The sequence below is a fragment of the Myotis myotis genome, unplaced genomic scaffold (genome assembly GCF_014108235.1).
Source record: "Myotis myotis isolate mMyoMyo1 unplaced genomic scaffold, mMyoMyo1.p scaffold_m19_p_6, whole genome shotgun sequence".
Taxonomy (NCBI): Eukaryota; Metazoa; Chordata; class Mammalia; order Chiroptera; family Vespertilionidae; genus Myotis; species Myotis myotis.
Genome location: NW_023416368.1, coordinates 39,545,395 through 39,571,020, shown reverse-complemented (window position 1 = coordinate 39,571,020; position 25,626 = coordinate 39,545,395). Strand labels below are relative to the sequence as shown.

Here is a 25,626-nt window from a genome sequence, read left to right as displayed (position 1 = left end):
AGTAAGCAAAGGCACAGAGACTCCGATCACCATAAGGACACCACTCACATGTTCAAGTGCTCAGCTCCCTGCACGCGACACACGCAGTGACACAGTGTAACCCAAAAGCCAAATTATTATTTCAATGTTACTGCCATGGCTCAAAACAGAACTCCTTTTTTGGAATTTTCTTCAGAATTTACATGGCTGCCTTTCGAATATGCTCAAGGATGATGAATCTTAAAATCATAAATGCCAGACTGCAGGAGCTGAAAGGGACTTCAGGCAGCGTCCAGCGCACCCTCCTCGTTTACAGATAAGGAAACGGACATCCAGAGAGGTTTGTCCCTGGTGAAAAATACAGACTTTGGAAACAGTTAAGTCAGCATTTCCACGGACGGCGAATACCTTTATTCATTCATTCAATAAACATGCACTAGTAACAGCTATGTGCCAGGATCTGTGCTTAGCGATAGGAAGCACAGAGGAAAACACAGCATCTTTCTGGCCTTGGAGGACACCCAGTATTGCTGAGGAGATGAAGATGGCACACAGAGAAATCACTAGACGGGTTCAGTACCATAAGTGCCGCCAGAGAAGTGTACACAGCTATTGTGAGCACTTGTAAGGCACACCTAACCCAGGGAGATGGAAGGCTTCCTAGGATCAGTGACAACTGATGGAGACCGAAGGAATCCACAGGAGTTTGTCAGGAAAAGAGAGAGGAAAACAACAGCAAAGGACCCGCATATGTAAAACTTCCAAAGGAGAAGGGGCGGGGAAGCCGCGCAGCCCAGGAGCGGCAGGTACTCAGGTGCGGCGAGCACAGTGTGAGGGTGGAAGCGGGCGGCAGGGACACCAAGAGGCTCTGCTTACATGTTCAGGAGTTTGATGTTTAAGGAGAAGGGATGGGAGGATAAGAGCATGTAGGGAAACAGCTGGGATGGAGAGAAGGGAACAAAGGCAATGAGGGAGGCAAGGACAGAGGGGATGGTGAAGAATGAGTCCAGGTCTCTCTGTCTTAACACTGAGACAGAGATTTATGCCTGGCTGGTGTGGCTCAGTGGGTGAGCATGGACCTATGAACCAGGAGGTCATGGTTCAATTCCTGGTCAGGGCACATGCGCGGGTTGCAGGCTCATCCCCAGTAGCGGGCGTGCAGGAAGCAGATGATCAAAAATTCTCTCTCATCATTGATGTTTCTCTCTCTCTCTCCCTTTCTCTCTGAAATTAATAAAAATATGTTAAAAAAAAAAAACCCCACCTGGACATTACTGAGACAGGAAATCCAGGAGGAGGGACAAGTTGGCAGGAGAAGACAATGAGATGTGTTCCAGTAAGACACACTGAAAGCCTGTGGAAAGCACAGATAGAGATTTCCAAACACATGGATCTGGAGCTCAGAAAAGAAAAACAAAAGCTGTCAAACCACAATGAGATTAGGCAGTTGTGTGGTTTGGTGACCACAGCAAACTGGCTGCCTTGGGCACACAGGCTGCACCTAACCCACCAGGGAGATGCACAATGGCTGCAGAGTGTGTAGCAGACGCAAATTCAAGAGCAAAGGACAGGCTCCTGGGAGCACCAGCATTTACGGAGAGCGAGCCTGGAACACAGTGGTCAGCCCAGGCCCCTGCAGGAAGGTCTGTATACACACACCTGAGAGCTGCTTACACACAGATTTGGAAACTGATGGACAAAATTGTTATTCTCTGCAGATGGTAGTTTTCTACATTAAATATCAAGAGACTAAATGCAATGTGATGTTCTGGATTGGATCCTGGGATAGAAAAGCACATTAGTGGAAAAGGTGGCGAAATCCAAATAAAGTCTGTAGTTAACAGTAATGTACCAGTATTAGTTGTTTTTGTTTTTTAGTTTTGACCAACGCGCCAAAACAAAGTGCCATTATGTAAGAAGCTAAGCTCTGGGAAAGGTGGGTGAAGGGGACGGAAACGCTCTGAAAATCTTTGCAATTCTTCTGTAAATCTAAAATTATTCTCGTTTTAAAAAAATACTTTTTTATTGATTTCAGAGAGGAAAAGAGGGGGAGGGAGGGAAAGAGAGACAGCAACATCAATGATGAGAGCAAATCATTGATTGGCTGCCTATTGAGGATCCAGCCCACAACCCGGGCATGTGCCCTCACCAGGAATCGAACTGTGACTTCCTGGTACATAGGTTGATGCTCAACCACTGAACCACACCGGCTGGGCTAAAATAGCTTAAATATAAATAACTGTAATATAATATGTATGAAATGCAAATTTTCTTGCCATAATTATTATATGTCTAAGTCATAACATTTAATTTCTGCAACTTAAAAAAAAATTGAAAATGTACTGCTGATTTATGCCGAAGACAGAGCTGTTACAAGCAATTCCAATCCATAAAAACTTACAGAAATCAGTTTCCTCCAATACAACCTCTTCCGGATTTCATACGTCAAGTCCCCAAATGCACGTTTGGGCTGCCTGAGCTGCAGACCAGAGCAAGTGTGACAGCCGAATACTGAGGACATCAGATGATTCCTGGTCCTTCTAACACAGCTGCTGTTTAAGAATGGCAAAGGTTTCTACATCTATGGTGGCATCTGCTAATTAGACTGATAGCAAGAGAGAGAGAAAGACATTTGGCATCTTGTGATGTTCCAGACGCTCCAGGGGCAACGCAAGGTCAGGGCAGAGCTGCACACGGGGAAACAGAACTTCAACCACAGAGAGAAAAGGAAGCATCTGCAGGAGCATCACAGCAGGTTGACAGGCAGAGAAAACGCCTGCCTCACTCTTTCTGCAGCTGCCAGGGCTCCAGACGCATCGGACTCTCCAGTGTCAGGCCGAGGCCAGAAAGGCTCTGCCCCCAAGGGCACTTCTTGGCCTGCCTCATGGGGATCCTGTCGCTCAGGCGGGAAAATTCCCGCAGCCCTTGGCGGGGCATTTTCTGGCAAGGAGAGCTGCAATGCTGACACTCGGTCGCCTGGGCCTGGGTCCCCGCATTGTTGCCACAAAGCAACAGGGAGCGCAGGCATCTGTAAATACCGGCTTCCACCCACAGGCGTCATGAGCTCTGCACAGTGTTAAATGGCCTTTTCTTCCCAGAGGCCAGCCGCTGGACAAATGTTTCTATAAATAAATCGGCCATGGAATCATCGAAATGGAGACCAGATTGGTGGGTGCCAGAGGGGGCGATGCGGGGATGATGTGGCTACGAAAGGGCAGCCCAGCGGCCCTTGCGGTGGCCGTTCTGTACCTCGCCTGTGTCGCTGTCGACACCCTGGCTGTGATGTGATGCCATAGGATTGCAAGATGTTACAACTGGGGAGAAGGTCAGCGGGATCTCTCTGTATTACTTCTCACAGTTGCATGTGACCCTCAATTACCTCAAACTTTAAAAAATTAATTACAAAACGTCAGCCAACTGACGTTCAAAATCTGACCTAGTTTACTAACTGACGTTTGAAATACATGTTTGAGAGGCACAGAATTTTTGGAGAGAAAAGAATACAAACCAACGAATGTAAAGAAGACAGACTGCTCTGGGTAATATTTTTACTGTAACTTCAGTTTCCAAGCCAGCCTCGGAACGCGTCCACCAGAAGGCGAGGGCATGGGCGCAGAGGAGGGAAGGATGAAGCTGCAGGATCACTTCTGCACCTGTTTGTCGCATTATTGAAGAATGAGGTGGTGGAAGGGGGTTATGTAAAGACAAGAAAAAGATTTTTTTGTGCCTCAGATGGCTGAATGTCTACAGGTTGTTATGTTTTTCACTAGCAAACAACTCCAGAACTGCTCCGGTGTCCCCAGAACATGTGACCACTGCCCATTTCTCTGTATTTCTTACACTGTTTACTGGATAAACAGGCCCTCCAGCCCTGTGGGCAGGAGTCTGTGCCACTTAGGAGAAATCTTGAGCATCTTGGACTGGAGGTGGGAGCCCCAGGTGTGAGAGGGTCGCTCTGTTGTCTGTGGAGAGCAACGCAGACAGGCCTGGGAGGGAGTCATATCCTGGTACAGAACAGACTGTGGGACGCCTGACCTTCAGTCAGGGCTGGCCACTGCTAGAAGCTGAGAAATGCTTTCACTGGAAAACAACTCCTGAGGCTTCTATATCTCAGTTCTATGTGCAAATCAATTCTAGAAGCATCCTTACCCACCCCTTTGGTTTGTCTCAGAGTAAAAGGACTTCAGCATTCAAGGAACTTGGGGAGATTCTTGTGTGAAAAGTTGGGTAACAAGCTCCAAGGCCTACAGGGGCCATGCCAGGTTCATGCAGCGTGGAGCAGCTTGGGGACAGGACCCAGAGGGGGAGGGGACAGTGGGGTCTGTGCTCAGTGGCAGAACACATACCCCAGCTCCTGGGGCCACCACCACTCAGCACCAGCCCAGGGCAGAGATTTAAACTAACTATCTCACTCTCTCTCTCTCTCTCTCTCTCTCTCTCTCTCTCTCTCTCTCTCTCTCTCTCTCTCACACACACACACACACACACACACGCACACACGCACACACACACACACACAGAGTATGTGATGGAAATCTGGCGGGAATACCCTGAAATGAGAAGCAGCTCAGATCAATATTAACAAGCAAAACATAAGCTGCCTCAAGCAAGCATCCAACATGCCCAAGCGATGGAGGGTGGCCTGACTGCAGCCTCCTGTTGCCACTTCTTTCTGTCCTTTTGCAATGCTTCTTGGATGCCTGCGAGAGCCTGCGTTTTCTCTCCCCGTGGCAACCAGCTTGGTTGGCGGCGCACTGAATCCTGGGGGTGAATGCCAACTCAACAGGCTGTTTGTGTTCCCTGCACTTCCCTCTGGATCGAAGAGTTCACATTCATCTACAAAAATCACACAATTCAGGCTGCTCCAGAACAGAAAACAGAGCCGCAAGTGTGAACACTGGGAAGGGGGAGGGCAGCTGCCCAGTGTTCCAGCCATTGAGCTGCACTCTCTTGGTCATTCGATTTGACTGTGGCAATCGTTAGGAAAAGACCTTTCGGAGCCGGCTGAAGACAAGAGCGGTTTTTGCTTGACTCTCATGAAAATAGCCGGACAGCATGTCCCTCAATCAATGACGAGCATTACTGCAGCCTCCGCTCTGGAAAACCCTGGTTCCAGCCAAGAGCCCAAGGCCCATGTCCAAGACTCCTGAGGAGGCCCTCCCAAGGAAAACTCTCCCTCCGGGCACCCTGCATGGCAGAGCCGCCTGGCTCCGGGAGGCTGGAACCAGCTCCTCCGCCTCCAAGTCGCCAGGAAGAAGCAGGGACTGCCCTCCGCTGTGCTGAGAATCCAAGGGGATAAAACAGGGTCTCAGTAAGACGGGATCACAGCTCTAGCCCAGAACACAGCTGCGGTGAAGTCCAAGTTAATAAAGCTATGTGGACCACTCGGAGTTCAGATCTTTAAAACAGGGCACTTGACACTGGGGCTGGAAGCTGGTGGGGTGGGAGATTCTTTGAAAATGCCTGCTGTTTCCTTACAGAGTATCCCAAATGCTGAGGCTGCGCACTGCCACGGGTCCCACAAAGAGACAATGCCTTCGGAATGGAAATGAACAGCATCAAAACCATGCCTGGGAATCTCAGCATATGCCCTTACACTTCCGGAGTGAATCTCAGCATATGCCCTTACACTTCCGGAGTGAATCTCAGCATATGCCCTTACACTTCCGGAGTGAATCTCAGCATATGCCCTTACACTTACAGAGTGAATGCCTTCCTGTGTCTGTCAGTTTAACAGGCTGTCTCCTCACATGAACAGGAACCTCGTCATTCAATGTCCTCCCCAAATTCCTAATGCGTTCTGTATGCTCCATCCACAGAAGGAACAGGTCTGCTCACGGTGTGGTGTGGCCAGCTAGGCCCTCAGGCATCCCACCCTCTGCTGAGTGTCTAGCAAATGTCGTAAAAAACAATTCGTGAAGCTGCATTCTGTATCTCCATTTCATACATAGGATCATGCATCCTTTTATTTGACTCTATTGATGTTATCCATTTTTGTTTATAAAAAAGATGAATTTAACTTAAGTTTTGCTTCTTTTCTTCATCTAACAAACACTGTGAGGCACCCCCTGAGTGGGGAGCAGGGCACTGGAACACAGTCCCCACACCGCCCATAACAGTGAAACCAGACTGTGCGGATGTGTTAGCCAACTGAATCAGGAGCAGTGCAATGAACAAAAGACAATTCAAGATTTTTAAAAATTGAGGGATTCCATTAAAGGGATCTAATTTCTATCCCACTGAAACATCCAATTCCTCTCACCACCTACCTAATTCTTGAAAACACAAGTAGCAACAACCAACCCCTTCCACTCTACATCTATTCTTCGGGATTTTTGCCCTGCAGCCACTTTGGCTCCTCCATTCCCTCTGTGTTCTAAGATATTTGCAATGTAGAAGGACTTAGACTCTCGGATTAGGTACCTTCTCTCCTCATGCTCTGATTCTGGAGGGTGGGTAATATGTGATAGTGGAGTAGGGTCAATAAATAAAAGCCTCAGAAACACAAGCAGGAAGGTTAGGTTTCATGCAGTAAGAACTATGAGTAGACTGCGCATTCTTGAAAAGAAATGCATCAGACTGAAAATGGCATTTAAAGAAAACTTATCTGAAAGGTATTGCAGGTGTTCGTGTGTAAGATAATAAGGACATGGACTCTGAGGGTGGCATTGAGAGTGCAGAACCAAGGAATAAATGCCAGGGTTTCATGAAGTCTGGATTTGGATTGTTTCTTTTTTGTTTTTAATGTGTTTTTAGTGATTTTAGACAAAGAAGAAGGGACAAGGAGAGATAGAAACATTGACGAGAAACACCTCCTGCACGCGCCCCTACTGGGGATAGAGCCCACAACCTGGGCATGAGCCCTGACCAGGAATCAAACCTCTTGGTTCATGGGTCAAAGCTCAACCACTGAGCTAAACCAGCTGGGCTGAACTTGGGTTTTTAAAACAAAATAAAAAACAAGAAGGAGAAATAAGATGTGTTTAGGTTTTCCACTTAGAAATATAAAAACTGATGTAGAATAATCTGGGGAGGAAATTGGTGAAATTTATGGCCCAGTATCAGCTCCAAGCTCATCAAAGAGAACAATGAACTGCTCATTTGATTGGAAGTGAAGTTAGTAGATTCAAGTTCACAGAGCAACGTTCACATGAAGGTATTTTCCAGACGGTAGGAACTTGGGCCCTGGATGTGGTAGATTTATTTTGGTGGTTCTAGTCAACCAGGCCTCTTGTCAGTCACACCTCGTGTAACTCCTCCCATATTGACTCTACTCTTGGGCCACGCTGGCTGAATTTGATCAATGGAGATTAGCAAACATGATGTAAACAGTGCTTTGACACTGGAGTTTGTACCTCTGCTCTTGAGATCCAGCCATTATGTAAAGAGGCCCAAGCTAGTCTCATGGGGAGTCCGCAGGGAGAAAGAGAGTCTCAGGCACCCAGGATGACAGATAGGCACATGTAGCCATTTGAGAGAGTCCTGTCCCAGCCACCATGTGTCTGTAGCTGTATGAGAAATCCCAAATTACTAGCAGAAGAACCATCCTGCTGAGCCAGTCAATCCATGGAATGAGAAATAACCACATGTTTAGGTCAGGCAATTACATTTTGAGATGTTTGCTTCGTAACACACCCAAAGCATTGGAGGACAGATGAGACACACGTGTGTCAGGAAGATTCAGGAATAATACACAACAGCCACAGCTAACAGCCAGCAAGGGCTTGCTATCTGACACTACCATATACAAACACTCTGCCCTGTTATTCCCTGTTAACACTTACAACAACACTAACACAGTAGCTGTTACTATCTAGTATCCCTGCGTGACAGATGAGGAAACTGGTATTTAAAGAAATGAAGTAACTTACCCAAGATCCTACAACTAGAAAGGCACAGAAGAGACCCAGGGCTACCTGTCACCTGCATGAATGTGAAAGATGAAGCCATGAGAATGACCTTAACAGAGAAGTGATGGATGGATGAATGGATGGAAGGAAGGAAGAAAGGAAGGAAGGAAGGGAGGGAGAAAGGAAGGAGTACCCAGCATGAAGTACCCTCTTTTCTGGGTACATACTCTTTTCCCAGGGACATGCCTACTTCTGAGGACATTTTCAGCCATTCCCCAAAACTCATTCTTTGAACCTCCAGCAGAATTTGATTCAGGCATCCTTAGAGTTTAGCTCTTAGAAACGATCTAGTGCAGACTTTTCCGTTAAAGGCAAAGAAGCAGAGCCCATAGTCAACTCGGGACCTGGGCTCACAGGTCAGCAGGCCACATCCTCCTCTCTGTCTGGGTGCTGAACCTCACAGAAGCCTGTGAAGCGTGTCACGCTGTCACTTCCTCATTCGCCATTCTCCAAGGACTAGCTGGTTGAACTGATGCTAGAATTGTGCCTTGGTCCAAGCAATGAGTTGGGTGAAGATGGAGGGGGTGGGGGACAGCAGAGGATAGATAATACCAACAGGTAAGAAGGCTTATCTTCCCAAAAAATATCGTCTTCTTCTTCCTTCCAATAAAAGGACAAAGCGTTCATTGCTATAATTTATAAAGGTAAAGAAATGTCCCGAGAGAGCGCAAGTTGTAAAGCAAATAGCTTCTGGCTCTAGTATTCACGCTTCCCTCCCAGAAAAGGAGCCTAAAATCACAATTACTGAATGTCTTCCCCTCCCCGGGGCCAGGAAAGAACGTCACTGTGTTTTCTTTTGCTCCTTTCGAACCTTGTCAGACTTGGAAGCGCTCCCCGCAAACAGCGCCAAGCGCCCCACGCAACTAGTTTGAATATGAAAGTCTGTTTCAGCCGAAATCTTCCCTGCGTGTTCTCGAGTGGGTGTTCGGTTGTTTCTCTCTCTTCCTTTTTCTCTTCTACTTTCTGCCTCCCTAACCCTGTCTGCTCCCCTGGCTCCATTCATTCTTCCTGCTTCCTCCAGAAGCTGTGGAGGCTGTCTATGTGAGAGAGAAGTCGGGCATCTAGGAAGGCACCCACCAGTGATTCTCTTGGAGAGGCTCTGAACTAAAACCTCTTCCCTCAGGCCTGGAAGGGAGTCTGGGCCTCCCGAGTAAAGTGTTCTAAGACCAGAAACATAAAACATGGCTCATTTTGTGCAACTCACAGCTTTTTGCTATAACGACGCATTTTCCCCAAGCATTTCTAAAGCATTCTACTTTCTCTCAGGGAATGGCGATGGTCCGGGCCTAGTCTTCCATCTGGGCAATATAAGAGACTAACTCCTGCTTTGCCTTTTGTTCAGATTCATGAAAAGAACTTTTAAGCAAGGAGGACGCTTTATAGATCACGTGTTCCAACACTGATGTTATTAAAAATAGAAAACAGACTCCCTGCCAAAAGATGTTTTCCCCTCACAACACTCAAACGCTAAGGGCTGCTGGTCACCACAGGCCATTGCACCCACATTGGGGTCCAGCCAAGTCTTCTGAACCACCATTTCAACTGGGATCAGGCCTCTTCCCGTGGGTGTGTGGAGTCTTTTCCTGGCTTCCCTAACGGCATCTACGATTACTTTCCCACTCCCAGACCAAAGTCTTTCCTCCTTCAAGGTTCATCCCCTCTCCTCCTCCACTGACGGGTCACTGTCACTCACTGAAAACTTTGGATCTGGCACCTGACATCTTGTCATCATCTTGAAAGACTTCACATTCACGTAGAAGATCCACCAACAACCTGGCCTCAGATTCTCGGTTTATCCAATCCAGCGACCTGCACTGCCCACTCTCATGGCCGTGTCATCGTCCAGAGATGTTCATTCCCTTAAGCTCCAGCCCAACACACCCTCTTGGCCGTCCACTGGCTCGTTAGCCTATGACTTCACGGATGTGACCCACCGTTTACCACCAATCCCGAGCCTCTGAGGCGTCACTTCCTGATCAGCCTAAGCTCAGAGGCATCATTCAAGTCTCCTGCTTTTTCATCCCAGCACTTCTAAAGCCCAGCCCAACAGAGCCAGCCAGCTTCTCCGCTCCCGCACTTCCAATTGAACAGACACAGTGGAATGCACCTGGGAATGACACAGTCATCCTGACAGGTGTGATTAGGAATGTGGGGTCCCCACCCTCTGGTGAGCCCCCAGGAAGTGCTCAGTAACCGTGGGCACTTTCCAGGTCTCCTTCTCCCATTCTCCACAGCAGCCACATAAACTGGCCCCATGCTCCACAGGCTGCCCCGCCCACAGCCACACCTCTCTCCCTCCTACTTCAAAGAAAACACGGATCACACAGATGTAAAGTCCCTCAGTGTTCCCAAACCTGAAAATGTACCCACTCATACTGTGCCAGCCACGCTAAGCTCACCACATTTGTCTGTCTGTTTGTTTGTGTTTTTACAGCAACTAAGTCACCAGATAGTTTGCCATTTGGTACCATTTCTGCTCTAAATGGGCACACTGAGATCTGTGTACTGGGTGGTATTCTGGCATGGCCTTCAGCTTCCCAGTGGGGAGGCACCTTGCCCCTGAGGACATAGAGGTCAAAAACAAGACTCACTCAGGAGACCCAGTGTCCAGGGAGCAGGCCCAGGACATCTGCGGTGCAGGGAAGGACTGCGCTCATGGCCCCCCCAACCCCATGCCCTCATATCCCAGGTAACTCTCAGCAGTGCCCACAGGCCATTGCCAGAAAGGCAGACTGGCATCTGCTGGCCACCTTCCCTTCCTTCTGCCCCCCAGGACTTGGCAGGGGGTCCGGACAGCCCCCCACTGAAGTGTCCCTGGTGCTGCTGCTGTGCTGCTGCTGATCATTGACATTTTCCTCCACAAGGAAAGAGGATGAGCAACAGACATTTCCAACCACAGACCAGAATAGGACTCAACAACACTAGCCTGTCCTATGTGATCAGACTGCACCCTCCACGCCTCTCCATGGCCGGTCCTAACCATCAGGCTCCGAGGCCAGGGCAGCTGTGATGAGAACAGGAGGCCTGTGGAGCAGACGGCAGCTGGCAGAGACCAGGCACAGCGGTGACCCTTCCCGGGACCACAGGCAACCCCAGCTGACACCTCTCCACGTGTGAGGAGCACTGTGATCTGGGTAGGAGTCGTTTTTGTTTGTTTGATAATGTCCTTTCTTCTGGAATAGGACCATTATCCTTGCTTTCCGAAATCCTCATGAAGCTAAACTAACCTGCACATACATGTCAGGGGAAGGAAAAGAACCAGAAGAAAGAAGCTAATGAAAAACAGTGTGGAGGAGGTTCCTCAGAAACCTAAAAATAAAACCACCATATGATCCAGCAATTCCACTTCTGGGTATTTAGCCAAAGGGAACAAAAATTACTATCTCAAAAAACATCTGCCCCTGCATGCTCATTGCAGCATTACTCACAACATGGAAACAACCTAAGTGGCCATCAGTGAATAAATGTATGAAGAAGATGCGGTATCTGTATACAGTGGAATATTATTCAGCCATAAAAAGAAGGAAATCCTGCCCTTGGAGGCAACGTGAACGACTTGAGGGAATTACGCTAAGTGACAGAGACATATACATACATGTGGGATCTATTTAAAAAACAAACCCAGGCCGAGGTGATTAAGTTAAAATGGGGCTGTTACGATGGGTCCTAACCCAGTCTGACCGGTGTCCTTGCAAGGATAGGAACTTTGCGTGTGTACACAGAGGGATGGCTATCTGCAAGTCAAGGACAGAAGAAACCTAACCTGTGGACACTGTAATCTTGGACTCCGAGCCTCCAGAACTGTGAGAAAACATATTTCTGTCGGAGCCCTCAGTCCATGGGATTTTGCTATGGCAGCTGCAGCTAATACAGACGGTCGGTCAGAAGGTAGCTGCAACAGTCAGGACAGAACCAGAGCAGCTGCGGCAAGAATGCTGAGCCAGCACACGTGTGAAAGTCACCAGAACTGACATGCACGAGGCTGAAGGGAGGACGAGGGAAATGAAGACTAGGAATGTATTCCACGATGAAGCTGCTGGCAAGGAAGACAGAGATACCACTTATAAATACAGGAAGCCAAAAGCGGGCACATGATTTCAAGGAAGGAGTTTATTCTAGACGTGTTTCTGGATGTGTCTAAGTGTTCTCTTGACATCTCCTTGTCTATCTTGAGCTTTATTTCCTCACATAGTAGAAACTCAAACATTATTGGTTGACTGACAATCTCACTTGGTTAAGAAGATTAAAATAAAAAAGGTCTAAGTTTTTCATCTTACACCACATGCCCTTAAACGGTGAACCTATCTTGAAGTTCCTGGAAAGGGCTTAACTATATACTATAGATATATTTTAATTGAATTTATTGGGGTGACATTAGTTAATAAAACTATATATGTTTCAGGTGTGCAATTCTAGAATACATCATCTGTATATTGTATTGTATGTTCACCATCCCAAGTCAAGTTTCCTTCCATCACCATTTATCCTGCCTACATCCTCTCCTACCTCTCTCATCCTCTTCCCCTCTGTAATCACCATGCTGTTGCCAAGTGTCTTTGAGCTCCCAGATGTGAAGGGGGCTGCAGGGCTGAACAAAAAAGGTGGGAGATTAAGCAAAAAACAACCACCACACACCTTTCTTACAAAAGTTTTCAGTTATTCTCTGCATTTCTGCATGCCCTAGTTCCTTCTGCATTGTAATCTTCCAGACCCATCTTCAAGGTTCATTTCATTCTTACATAATTTTTATCCTCAACTACATCCTACTTTTTTCTGTTCTTGTATGTGCCATTTAAAAATCTTTGAGCTCTTCAGAAAGCAACCCCTAAATATTAAAGAATTGTTTTATACTAAATCGTGACATCTTTTTTCCTAAGTAATAAAATAATGTAGGAAAGGGGTGGGAGAAAAGGTGGCAAAGCCTCTGAAGAGAGCTTAAATTATTTGTTAAAATCACTATTTCTGTTCAAATTTCTGCTACACTGTCCTTCTGGAATTCTGGCCATGAACCTGTATTCTAAACACTAAGAAGTGTGCAACCTACAATTCATTATGTGCTGTTGTCACAGACAGAGATCATGTTTTGAAAGCCAAGAGCAAAAACTGTTCTTCTCAGTAAGATGAGGACAATGATACTTGCTTCAGAAGTTTGTAATCGAGATTAAACATATTATTTATAAAGGTGACATACAGCATGTTTTCAAAAACTTCATTCATTCATTCATTTATTCAATAACTGTTCAGTAAACACTGAAGTCCTAGGAATAGAGTGGTGAAGGCGAAACAACTGGCTCTTTCCCCACTGCGAGGGACAGGGACTTTGCTAGTCACTAGGGCAATCTCCCTAGGTGTCCGGCCAAGGCTGGACAAAACAAATGACTACTTCACAGCCTCCTTAATACCCACTTCCAAAATGATCTACACCCCATCCTGTAACAGCTGAAGGTGTTCCTGTCATTCATTATTTCTTAAACCAACAGTGCTGTGTATGTCGCCTGAAGAAATTAGCATTCTCTATGAAACCAGTTAGCAAGATTGTCTTCCCAATTTCACTTGCGTTACATTCCCATTATAAACTTATTGAGTTTAGAGTAATGTATGTAAGAACTTCTACACTTAGAAACACACTCAAAGTAAAAGATTTCTCTTTTCACAAAATTTTTTTGACAAATGTCTTACTCCAAAAAAGATAAGAAAATAAAACCAATCTTATATTTAAAGATTAAATCTGACTCAGAGAAAGGCTCTCCAAACTTTTGTTTTTAGTAAGATGAAAAGTAACAAAGGAGCACTAATCATGCACAACGCAAGATTATCCACTCCAGGACTACAATTTCTAGGACCAAAGGGACCTTCTTCTCTTGGGTCCCCATCCAACTTAAGTGGTCATCCAGCCAGTGAGTGAATGACACTCCCCACAACGCGCACACACACGCACACACACACACCATCTTCAAATGAGCCAAGACAAGAAATAGCCATGAGGAAAAAGGTCAATGACATGGGAGAATAAAAAAAAAATCTAGGCAAGAAAGCAACAAAATTAATTTAAATACACATAAAAATATATAAAGAAGATGTACAGCAGGTGTTAGATTAAGAGATATATACTACTAGGCAGTAGAGAGGTTAATTTCATTTCCAATTCAAAACTGACTGTTTAGCAAGTGATAACATTTCAAAAAGTAATGTTTTAAATGAAGGTATTATTTGGCTCTATTCCTCTCTTCCTTTCCTATTTATGTAATAACCACCTAAAAACCTACGAATTGTTTTCTATTTGCAAAATGATTCAGCTTAGAGGGGAGTCACCGTGCGATTTCTCCCACCCATCCTTGCAGACATCACATCACAAAGACTGTGACTCACTTTGTCACACAATTTCTGTCCTTTTAAGAGTTTTCAGATTGTTGTGATGAATACTGGCTGGCTCATAAATCTGAATGAATTGTAGGGTGAAACTATCTGTGTCATTTCCTCACAGCCAAAAAGGATACTAACAATGGTCCCAGACAGCTCTTAATCCCAATTTGTCAAATGATTCAACATTTGGTTTGAGACTTGAGAGATTTACAGATTAAAGTGTTTGATTCAAGTATGAATTCTTAGACCTTCATTCCCAAATGAGAGGATTATTACTAGCTCTGGCATTGGCTAGAAATACTGATGTTATTCAATAGCTGAAAAGAAAACCTTCCACAATAAAAAGTAATCCTAACAAATGATTGTGTTACCTTTATTGCTTCAAGGTGTCTGCAGAGAGAACTACAGTGATGCCACATTCAATGTATCCATTCTTCATGCCTCATACTGAAGTACTTAAGCTTATTATTTATAGTTCACGCGACAAACAGAAATTGAACCTCCTCTTGGGTCTCCTCCTGGTCCTTCATTCAGCAATGGAGCCAAGGGCTCCTGGGATGAGTAATTTCATCTCAGGCCCTCAGAAGAGAAGAGTAAAGGACTGCTGGGTAATGCTGTTTGAACTTCTCTATAAAAAATCCTTACTAACTAGGAATTTCCAATTAAATACAGGGACATGAAATCAAAACACATCAAGCTCTTTGAATTTTTAGATAGCATGCACGGAAGGAAAGATGGCCACGGGATGGTGTGAAAGAATGGGGCCCAAAGCACAGTTCGGACTAACAGGAGAGAAAAGGATTGCGAGGACTTTCGAGTTCAAGGAAACAGCCCGATTAAAGGCTCTGAGAGGAAGGAGAATGTGAGAAGGTCAGAAAGGACATTTGGATCTAGCCAGTTTGGCTCAGTGGATAGAGCATCGGCATTTGGACTGAAGGGTCCCAGGTTTGATTCCGGTCAAGGGCATGTACCTCAGTTGGTGGCTCGATCTCTGGCCCTGGTCTGGGCACGTGTGGGAGGGAGCCAATCAATGTGTGTCTCTCACATCAATGTTTCTCTCTTCCCTCCCCCACCCTCCCTCTCTTCCACTCTCTCTAAAAAATCAATGGAAGAATATCCTCGGGTGATGATTAACAACAAAAAAAGGGAAGTTCAAATACTTGGCTCATTTATTGGGCACATGTTGAACTTAAACACTCTGAGTGAATTGACTACACTGCAAGCATGTCAAACTCGCGGCCGGTGGGCCATATGTCTCGTTTAAATAACACGTTTGCCATGCTTGGGCTACAGGAAAGCCAAAGCCCAAAAGGAGAGACCAGAAAGCAGCTGGGTGGGAGAGAAGAAACCAGGTTGATGTGGTGTAACAGAGCCAAGGAATTCCCAAGACGGGGCCAACAATATAATGCCAAATGTCAGAACAAAGGTGACAAATTGGATACAGTCATGTAATGGAACTGGAACATGCTGGCGCCCAGAATGACTTAAGTAGAGTCTAGAGTTAAAAAGAGAAAAACTGATGAATTTGAGGAGGATTGTGCAGGATTCCAGGACAATGGCCACAAAGAAAGAATGAGCAATGCACGCATACCTGAGGAACTTGACATCACACAGGATGTCATAAAACTCTGAAACGCTTTTTAAAGAAAACAGAATTCCTCATGAGAGTTTTCCACTATCCTGAGAAATGATTCATCTTTCTATAAATTACCCTAAGAAATGCTAACAGCCAGTCTCTGAGATTCCCAAATATTTCGCAAATATAACTTTGTTACATATAATCATCTTCATTAAGACTGACCAAGGGTCTCAATGTACTTGTTACTACACCAAGAGAATGATAAGCCTCCACAAAGCTGTACACAGCATGGCCCATGAGTAGTTATTCCACAGGAAGTCCACACAGAGCCTTTTCATCACCCACTGACATTTAGTGACACTCCCTGAGTAAAAGGCACAAGCCTTTTATGACAATATTTATGTGGAGAAGTCAGGGCTCCCAACCGAAGGTGCCCACATTATGAACAGAGAATAACCCAGCCACAGAATGTAGCCAGATCATGACTACTGTATACAAAATCCCTTGAAAAACACACACCTCTTTCTTGGCTAATTTGATTATTGTTTGATTATAAATGTTAAATTAATGTATATCTTAATTATAAGTTAAACCAGGAAAATTCCTGTCAACAATTCAATTATACTGGGGACATAACACTTAATATTCATGTACCTCCTCTTCATTTTTGATCTCCAGAATATCTTCAAAATCTGTGAACCTTTCATTTCGGAGTTCTTTGGGATAATTCAATGTAGAAGGTAGGTCAATATGGGGAAGTAAGTAGCCCTTTGAAAATACAAACACACACACTGGATTTCTGTAAATGAATGAGTAAGCTTTAAGGACACAGTGATCAACTCAAAAGCCCCCCTGTGCAGGAAGAGTGACTGATGGGATGAGACATAAATTAAACACTGAATATTGGCTGTCTGTTGCCTCCAGGCCAAATTTCCTCAAACTAAAAATATCCCTGAGGCCTTCAGAAGGGGTTCGTCTGGCTTCTAAGAACCATAGTCCATGGCTCAGTGGGTGAGGTCCCCTTCCACGGTCTGTGGCTGTAAATCACCTGGCTTAGAGGGAGAGTTTGAGAGCAAAAGAGAATGCAGGAGCCGACCTAACAACAGATACAACAAGGGCTGCTGCACTTCCTACCGACACAATGAAAATTCTATACTGATGACTGTTGTTCTGCATTATCTTCCAAACTACCAAGCATTAAATATTAGGAGCACTGATGACATATAAGTCAAGTGCAAAGCCAGATCCCAGAGTGCAGAAAATGACAAGCTCAACAACAAAACTGAACAAAGTATAGTTCTTTGGATAGAACGTGATAATGAGTTTTAGGTTTGGGCCTAAATGCGCGATCTGCTTGCTCTCATCTCTTCCCAGGCCAGCCTTCTTACAGACGCCTGTGTGCTTCAGGACGAGGGGGCCCAAGCAGGGCGTGTGAGAAAACAGCAAACACTGGAACTGGAAAAGCACGCAGAGGCCACGGCACATGTGTAGTCACTGTCCTGATGTACAGGCATCTTGTCAATAACGATTCTAATAGTGTAAGACCTTAAATCGCCTTTTCTTATGTCACTGGTGGGGATTTCTGAGAATGTCCATGGAGAGGAATAGGTCAATATTACAATGATAATGTACAAAGGATGGTTCTTATTTTGATTATTACATCTGCAACCTTTTGTTTTTAAACTGAACTCACAAATCATGGCCATCCATTTAAAGTGGTATCATAAATCAAAAGGAGACTACTTAGAAGTCCGTTGTGACACCACCATCAAAGTCTAATTACATAATGGCCACTTTATAAACACAGTGACAGCCTGCAGGCATATCAGGAGGGGATGTTGCTTCCTCTAGGATGAAGTCACTTGGCATCACACTCATCTTTCAAGGCTCCTAAGGTGTGGTAATAGCTATGACTCATGAATTGTCCTTTTATTGCTGCACCGATTACATGATTTCCACCATCAGATGAGCTATTAGATTCTTACTTCACTTGCTTACTGCACACAAACAGCATCACAGTAAATGCCACGTTTTCTAAGGCAAATCAGTGGGATCCACTTGCCAGGTATGACCTACCAGTAAAAAGGTGGGGGGAGAGAATCTAGTGTCATGATCTCAATGGTTCCCTTTACATAAAGGAAGAGAAGTAAAGATGGGTTTATCTACTACCCCAGGAATCCAACCAGAGGCAACCTGTGGACTAGGAAGAGGGGCTTGCTATGTTAGTGCCCTGAAACAGAGGACCCTACGAAGGGGGACCGAGAGGGTGCTCATTCTGACTGAATGGAAGAGAGCAATGAGGAAAGGGGCTAGGTAGGCAAGAAGCTCGTTCAGAGGACCCAAGAGAAAATCGGCAGGTGAACCCCGATATCCTCTTCTACAAAATGAGATCAGTGACCAGAAGGTCTGAAGCCTCCCTCTGAATGTCACAAGTGCATGTGTTGATAGTCGGGGCTGCACAGAGACTGCACCATGGCAGAGGGCAAGCAGGTGTCAGGCCACCAGGATCCATCCGGTCCATAGGAGTAGGGAGTGGGCGGGGCCTCAGCTCTCCTCCTCTCTGTGAACTCTTGGGCCTGGAGGCAGAGGAGTGTGGCAACAGGCAGTCACCTCCTGGGAGAAGCCCAAGGGTAGATCACTTCTAACTACCTTCACTTTTCCCTCAATAAGAGCATCTGGAACATATTTAATGCTACACAAGCAGCATCTCACTACTCCAGCACATGTTGTACGTGCTACTTGGGATAAAACGTTCTCTCCTCTGAATGTCATCACAGGGTTCACTGCTGTAGAGAATGCACTGCACCTTGCACATCCCCATGGACGTTTGGAAGAGGCCTACCAGAACACCCAGGACGCCCAGGGGAAGGCGCTGTGCAGCACGCGCACTGGGGAAGCAGACTGTCACCAGAACTTGCTCTCGCCAGGACCCTCACGTCAAAGAAGGTTCCCCAGGACTAGGAGCAAGGGCAGGAAAATGGGCCCTTCTGAGTGCAACAATGCAAGTGAGCACCCGGGTATGAAGCAAAGATGAGCTGCAGCTACACCAAGATGTTAGAAACACTGGGTTCAGTCATCTACTATCTCCCTCTTCATGTCTGCCTCTGTCCCCTCTTCAGTACCTGAGCCACAGCCCCCACACCTCACCAGCACCCCACATGTATGCCAGTCCTCAAAGCATCCCTCCAAAATTCCAGTCCTTCTGGTCAGCTTTTGGGGAAGAAATTACATCACAATTTAAATCACACTAAAAATTAAAATCTGAGAACAGCCAAACTCTTCCTTTCAGAGGTGTCTGCATTTTAGGAGACAGCAGGACAGAAAGCTTTAATCCCAAAGGAATCAATCTTCAAGGACGGGCTTACAGGTCAACTTGATAACACAGGAATGGGGCCATCCATGGGTTTTTCAGGTCTAGACAACTGAGCCATAATCCATGGGAAACTGCAGCAAGCACTAACATGTGTTCATGTATGTTGGTCAGCTGTGTTTGCTTTGGGGCCTGGAGATGTGCTGGAGAGCATATTATAGCATGTCTACACACGTTTTTTCTTAAGTCCTCCTGTTTTGGTCAACTACTGACCTGCCAGCAAAATATGCTGAACTTAAACTTATGTCTACGTTGAGCTACACAGAAGTGGCCTAAATTCATCATTTTCAGGTTTGTATTCTTGTCAGTCTATTGCCTGATAAAAGGTGGTCTTAAAAAAAATCAGTACTCACCACATACCCGGATGAGTACTCCACTCTTTTACCATCTGTCCTTAGCTAGTTTTCAAGTTGGCAGGGTTTCTCAGCCTTAGCACTGTTAACAGTTGGGTCAGAAAATGTTTTGCTGAGGGGTAGGGAGGTACCTGTGCACTGTCGGATGTTCAACAGTGTCCCTGACCTCACCTGTGAAATGTCAGTGGCACCTTTTGGGGTATGACAACCAAAAATGTCTTCAGGCCTTGCCAAATGTTCCCTGGGGGCAAAATCACCCCCGTTTGAGAACCATTGGTTAAAATAGATTATAAATATGACAGCCCAATCCACCGATGGGAAGAAAACAGTAGTTTTTACAGAGGTGGTGACATAGTATGCACTTCCAAATTATCCTAACTCATGAGCCCCTAAGTGCTATTCTAATGGAAACAGGGCACCCAAGGCTTCAAAGAAAAAAACTGATTCAGACAGTGTCTCAGGGGAAAAGAGGTAAAGGGAAGACCCAATCAGACCTAATCTGGAGGAGAGCTTTTCTGTCTTCTAGTCAGATAACAGGCTCCTTTTTATTTATTTTATTTTACTTACTATGAACAGTTTGTGTTACTGGAAAATGGTAAACTGACTGGGACGTATATGCAGCTTACCCTCATTGGCTGAGCCAGCCCAGCAGACAACTGTGGAACAGGCTTCAAGCATACAAGTTACCAAGATAGAGAAACAGCACTAACCCATATACTGGCTTACAAACATCTTTCCGTTTGACCCGATAATGTAAGTGATTGATAAGATTTTTAAATTATGGCAGGCCCGAAAAAATAAATAAATAAAGACCTGCATTTTTTGCTTATTACTACTTTGGAATCCATAAAAACCCAACTACTCTAAAAGGACATTTCCTGCCCGGCCAGAGTGCCCCAGTGGTTGAGCTTCATCCTATAAATCAGGAGGTCACGGTTGGATTCTGGGTCAGGCACATCCCACAGCCGGTGGGGGGGGGGGGGGGGGGGTAGGGGGGTAGGGGGGGTAGGGGGGGTAGGGGACGGTGGCGAGCATGCAGGAGGCAGCCAATCAATGATGCTCATCTTTGATGTTTCTATTTCTCTCTCCCTCTCCCTTCCTCTCTGAAATCAATAAAAATAAAAGCAAATTTCCCAGTCCTTTGTAAAGCCAGGTTTGGTTGCACAGCTTTCTCTGCTTGCCCCAGTGGTCCTCCCACCCTCATTCCAGAGTGACTGACAATCACTAGCTCCATAAGATAAAGACCTTAACTACTACAGAGTGGAGCTCTAGGCTCCTGCTGGCCGTTTCTCAGGTAAATAGGGTATCAGATTCCATCTGAAACCTCTGAGGGACGGAAGCCTGCGCCCAGCTTTTAGCACAGGTGTTTTACCTACACCTACAGGATGACTGCTAACATCTTTCCGGACCCTATTTCTATCACATCAAATTCCAGCAGTGTTGCTAATCAGCCTATTTCATGCCCTTTTCTCCCTCTGCTCTAGACCAGTGCCATCAAAGTGCGTCCCCGCTCAGCATTCCCTGGGAACTCCTTAGAAATGCAAATGATCAGGCTGGCGTCCAGACCTAAGGAGTCCACAACTCGGAGTCGTTCAGCAATGTGTTGTGACAACCCCTCCAGGTGGTTCCCGGAAGGAACCTAAAGTCTGACAACCAATGACTTCGGCGATTTCTATAACCACAGCAGGTTATTTTTACAGCACACAAAAGTGTAGTCTGGCAAATGCGCTTTACATAAGCTCTCACGGGCTCCTCAACCCTGATGCAAACTACATGTTATCCCCGCTTCAGGGACTGGCCACGGCTCAGGGCCCGAAGCTAATCACTGCTGGTGGGAGGTCAGTTTTTGTAGGTTTTCTCACTATTGAAACAAAGGTCTGTCGCATTTTATTAACCAAGTCTCTATATTTTGCTTTTTTAGTTTTTGGCAATTGGGGGCGGGGAGGGGCGGGAGAGAAGAAATGGATGGGTGAGAGAGAGCTGCGTGCCAACTGCTTGGGTCCTACCGGATCGGGATTTAGGGGCGCGATTCGGAAAGGTGCTCTCCCAACAAAGGACGTGTATTCGGCCGCGTCCTCTCGGTCTTTGCCGGCGGGGCTGCGCACGTGCGACCGAGGAGTCGGGACTTGGGGGCGAGACACACCTCTCCTCGCCGCTGGCATCCCCGGCGCAACAAGCTGTCCGCGAGAAGGGAGCCGGCCGCGCGCCCTGCAGACGGGCTTACGGAGAAACTGGCACCCCTAAAACCAGGGGGGCGCATAACCCGACACCGCAGCCCCGGGGAGAAGGTGGCAGGCGGTGAACCTGAAACCGTCCAGGGCCGCGCGGAAAGAAACCGCAGTCCCACTGGGTCCGAGGGAAAAGAAGAGGCGCAGAGGCTAGAATGGAACGGAGGGGGGCACCCCAGAAGATGAAGCGGGGGCTGGAGTGGAGAGAAGGGGACACCCCAGGATATGGAAGCGGGGGGCTGGAGTGGATGGGGCACCCCAGGGGATCGAAGTGGGTAGCTGGGGTGGATGGGGCACCCCAGGGGATGGAAGTGGGGGCCTGGAATGGATGGGGCACTCCAAGAGATGGAAGTGGGGAGCTGGGGTGGATGGGGCACCCCAGGAGATGGAAGTGGGGTCTGGGTGAATGGGGCACCCCAGGAGATGGAAGCGGGGTCTGGGTGAATGAGGCACCCCAGGAGATGGGAGCGGGGGGCTGGGTGGAGGGGGCACCCCAGGAGATGGAAGCAGGGCTGGGGCAGAGGCTGGCATGGAGCAGAGTGGAAGCCCCAGGAGATGGGGGTGGGGTGGGCCACCACTCACTGTGTGGGTCGCTCTTCTCCCGGACCCCGTCCACGCGGCCGTCGGGTTGGATGCGCAGGAAGAAGCCCCCGTTTTTGCAGTACAGCCGCTTGGGGTCCTTGAAGTGGCCGGGCGGGAAGGCGCCGCTGCCGCCGTCGTCCGGCAGGGAGGGCATCGTGGTGATGCTCCCGGCGGCCATGGCCCCACCGGGGCCCTGTCGGGGTCCCCGAGCCCCTGGCGCCGCGCGGGGAGCCGCCGCCCCTCGGCCCCTGCCTCGGCCTCCGACTCGCTCCGAGGCGCGGCCCCGGCCCCGGCCCCCCAGCCTCCCGCCCGGCGGCCCGCGGCCGCGGCCGCGGGCCCCCAGCCTCGTGCCACTCGGCCCTGCCCTCTCCGCCGGCCCTGGCGCGCGGGGAGCCGGGCGGCCCGGGACCGGGGGTTTGGGGCTCCGAGTCTCCGCGGCCGCCACTCTCGGGAGGGCCGCTTTCCTGCGCTGCAGAGCCCCGGGTCCGGTTGCAGCCGCGGGCACGGCGTCCACCGTCTGGCACGGCCGGGCCGCGCGTCACATCTTCTACATCTCCACCCCCGGCACCCACCGCCCCCACGGCCGCTCCCCGCCCTCCCGGCGCGCCGCCCCCTGCCCGCTCCGGGCTAGCCGGGCCGCAGCACGCAAGCGCGCGAGGTCGGCCCCGGGGAGGGCGGGGAGGTGCGGGCGCGGCGGGGGCTCCACCCGGCTGGTTCCCCCGAAGTCGCCCCAGCCCAGCCCCGCGCCAGCGAACCGCGTTGGGTATTTGTGCGCACCGAGGAGCTCTTGCTGCGCAGCCGGCCGTGACTCAGTCTTTAAAGTTTAAATGCCACTTGCTCCCCGTTCTTTTCCAGGGCCAGCGTTTCGGTGCAGAGAAAACTGTCCACCCCCAAGAAGCAGAGCAGTCAGAATCGGGCTGGGGTCCTGTGTCAGAATAGGTTTGAATGTCTCTAATCACCACAAGAGAGGGCTATGCGCGCGCGGGACACAAACTGTTAAAACTGAAGGCACAGGCTGAAGTCATTTACCAACAAAGGAGAGAAAGAGGCCCGAGGAGGGGAGCGCTGGGTTGCTAAGAGGAAAGGTTTTCTTCGCCAACCTAATGAGAACTCAAGCCTACGTGGGAAAACGAACATCCGTACCGTGATGGCCTGGCGCTCATGTCTTTATTCCAAGCGTCACTAACCCTTGCTAAATCGTTAGGCATGTCTTGGAGACCGGGCAGTTTGGGGAAAATCCTGACTACAGAAATAAAGTGAGTAGCATTTTGGTAGCTTTCCATAGAATATAGCAGGCACTACAGATTAGGAAAATATCCACCCATAAATCTTCATGTACTGAGCGCCCACTCTGCGCAAAGCATTTGGTAAGTGCGGTGGGAGATGCCCAATGAGGTGGGACCTTCTGGTGCAGTGAGGGAGACCCTGGGGCATGAGCAACACAAATGCCACTAGGGAGTGTCAAGGGAAGGAAAATGAAGTGAGATTTCAGCAGAGGTAAGTCGGCCTGGGGGCAGGTAGGGTTGGGGAAAGCTTCCAGGAGGAGGTGAGGATACGGAAGTTCCTCTGTTTGGGAACATGTTTGGTTTCAAAAGAGCATCCATGAGTGCATTTGGTCATAAGTCTCCAAGAGGGGCTTAGCTCTAGACGCATTTCTAGGGTGTTCATTAGGAGTAAGAGTCGATTCTTTGGAGCTTTAAAACCAGGCATACTCTCCTCGGGGCTGGTGTATGTTCTCTGACATCTCTCTCTAGAACGGGCAGGTTTTATCTGCACTGAAAGTCAATTAAGACAGCTCCCTTCCAGGTGATCTCCGTAGGCATCCTAAGGAATGCTTACTGCTACTGTAGCACCTGAGGAAGAGAGTGAAGAAATAAAATGGAGTCACTACAATCAAGCTGCGAAACTACTAAAATAAAGTAATTTATTTTAAATTACAACAGGAATACTAGCCTGGGAACTTAAACTCCTGCACTTTCCAGTCCCCTGTCTTCAAACCTCTAGATAACCTTCTGATTACCCCCTGAAGGACTAAGGAAAGGTTGTTCATGGATCCAGACCACCTGACTTCCATTATCCAGACAACCCGTCCTCTAGAGCAGTGGTTCTCAACCTTGGCTGCACATGAGAATCACCTGGGAATCTTTTTAAAATCCTGATTTCCGGGCCTCATCCTCCGGAAATTCTGTTTCTTTGTTATGGGGTGGGGCCACAACATTAGTAACAAAGAAACAGAATTTCCGGAGGATGAGGCCCAGAAATCAGGATTTTAAAAAGATTCCCAGGTGATTCTAATGTGCAGCCAAGGTTGAGAACCACTGATCTAGAGGACTCCCATCTTGGACCAGGCCAGAGGCTAACAACGCAGGATTGATTCTTCTCAAGCATGTACGTTTTAATTTATTATAAGAACTCTTAGCTTTTTTCTCTTGTTTGGAATACTCTGGGTTTTGCCTACTTGTGTTTCTGGTTTGTAAATCCTAAGACCCTTGAATAAATCTTTATCATTTATTTCTAGCCAAAGCCTCCAGACTCCTTTTGAGTTCATTCAACACACTCATCAGGTTACCAATTATCTTGAAATAAAGCAGATTTCTGTGTTGCAGAAACCTGAGTCTTCTAAGAGCAAAGGGATAATAAGACCTAAGTCCAAATATTTTTTAACAGGATGTCTGACAGCGAGGCAAAGGTGTAATGGCCACCATAACGAAAAGGTAACTTCAGACCAAAAGATAAAGCAGGCAATTCCATAGAATATAACAGAATTTATTATAGAGTATTTTGCTTAAAGGAAGATTTGACCCAGCAATTTTGCACAGATTATTATCTGCTAAAGACTCCTGTTACTGTCCAGTTTTTACAGTGTAACTCAGGTACTAGTGATTGACGAGGCAAAGGGACAAAGAATGCAGTAGTGCCAGGGCCATGCCTCCTGGTGGTCATCCTATCTCCAGTTTGATATTTATATCTGTTGTCATGCCATTCCATATGTTACAAAAATATTTATGGCTACATTTTAAGAAACAGATAATCATCAATTATCAACTAGAAAGTTTTGATACAACTTGCCCAGGACAGTGAGGTTGGTCAAAGGTCACAACCTGAAAGACACAAAGATGGAAATGGTTTGTTTTCATCTACACTTATGCACAATAGTATCCAGAAATTTTGGGAATAGATACAAACGATTAAGTAATGTGTATGCTAATGGCCCACAGATCTTGTGGAACTGCATTCCATGCACAATAACCCCTTGTTTCCT

General features: G+C 47.3%; 2 protein-coding genes across 2 annotated transcripts in view; both read right to left on the bottom strand.

The window, feature by feature from the left end:
- Positions 1–22,896, bottom strand: part of FGF2 (fibroblast growth factor 2) — a 43,128-nt gene extending 20,232 nt beyond the window's left edge. Inside the window, exon 1 of the mRNA XM_036312784.1 lies at positions 22,365–22,896. Coding sequence (XP_036168677.1) covers positions 22,365–22,542 — 178 coding nt within the window. The 5' untranslated portion in view covers positions 22,543–22,896. The remainder of the gene's footprint in view (positions 1–22,364) is intronic.
- Positions 22,897–25,118: 2,222 nt separating this feature from the next.
- BBS12 (Bardet-Biedl syndrome 12) overlaps positions 25,119–25,626 on the bottom strand; it is a 50,434-nt gene continuing 49,926 nt past the window's right edge. Inside the window, exon 6 of the transcript XR_004968458.1 lies at positions 25,119–25,465. The gene's annotated coding sequence lies outside the window, so the exon portion shown is untranslated. The remainder of the gene's footprint in view (positions 25,466–25,626) is intronic.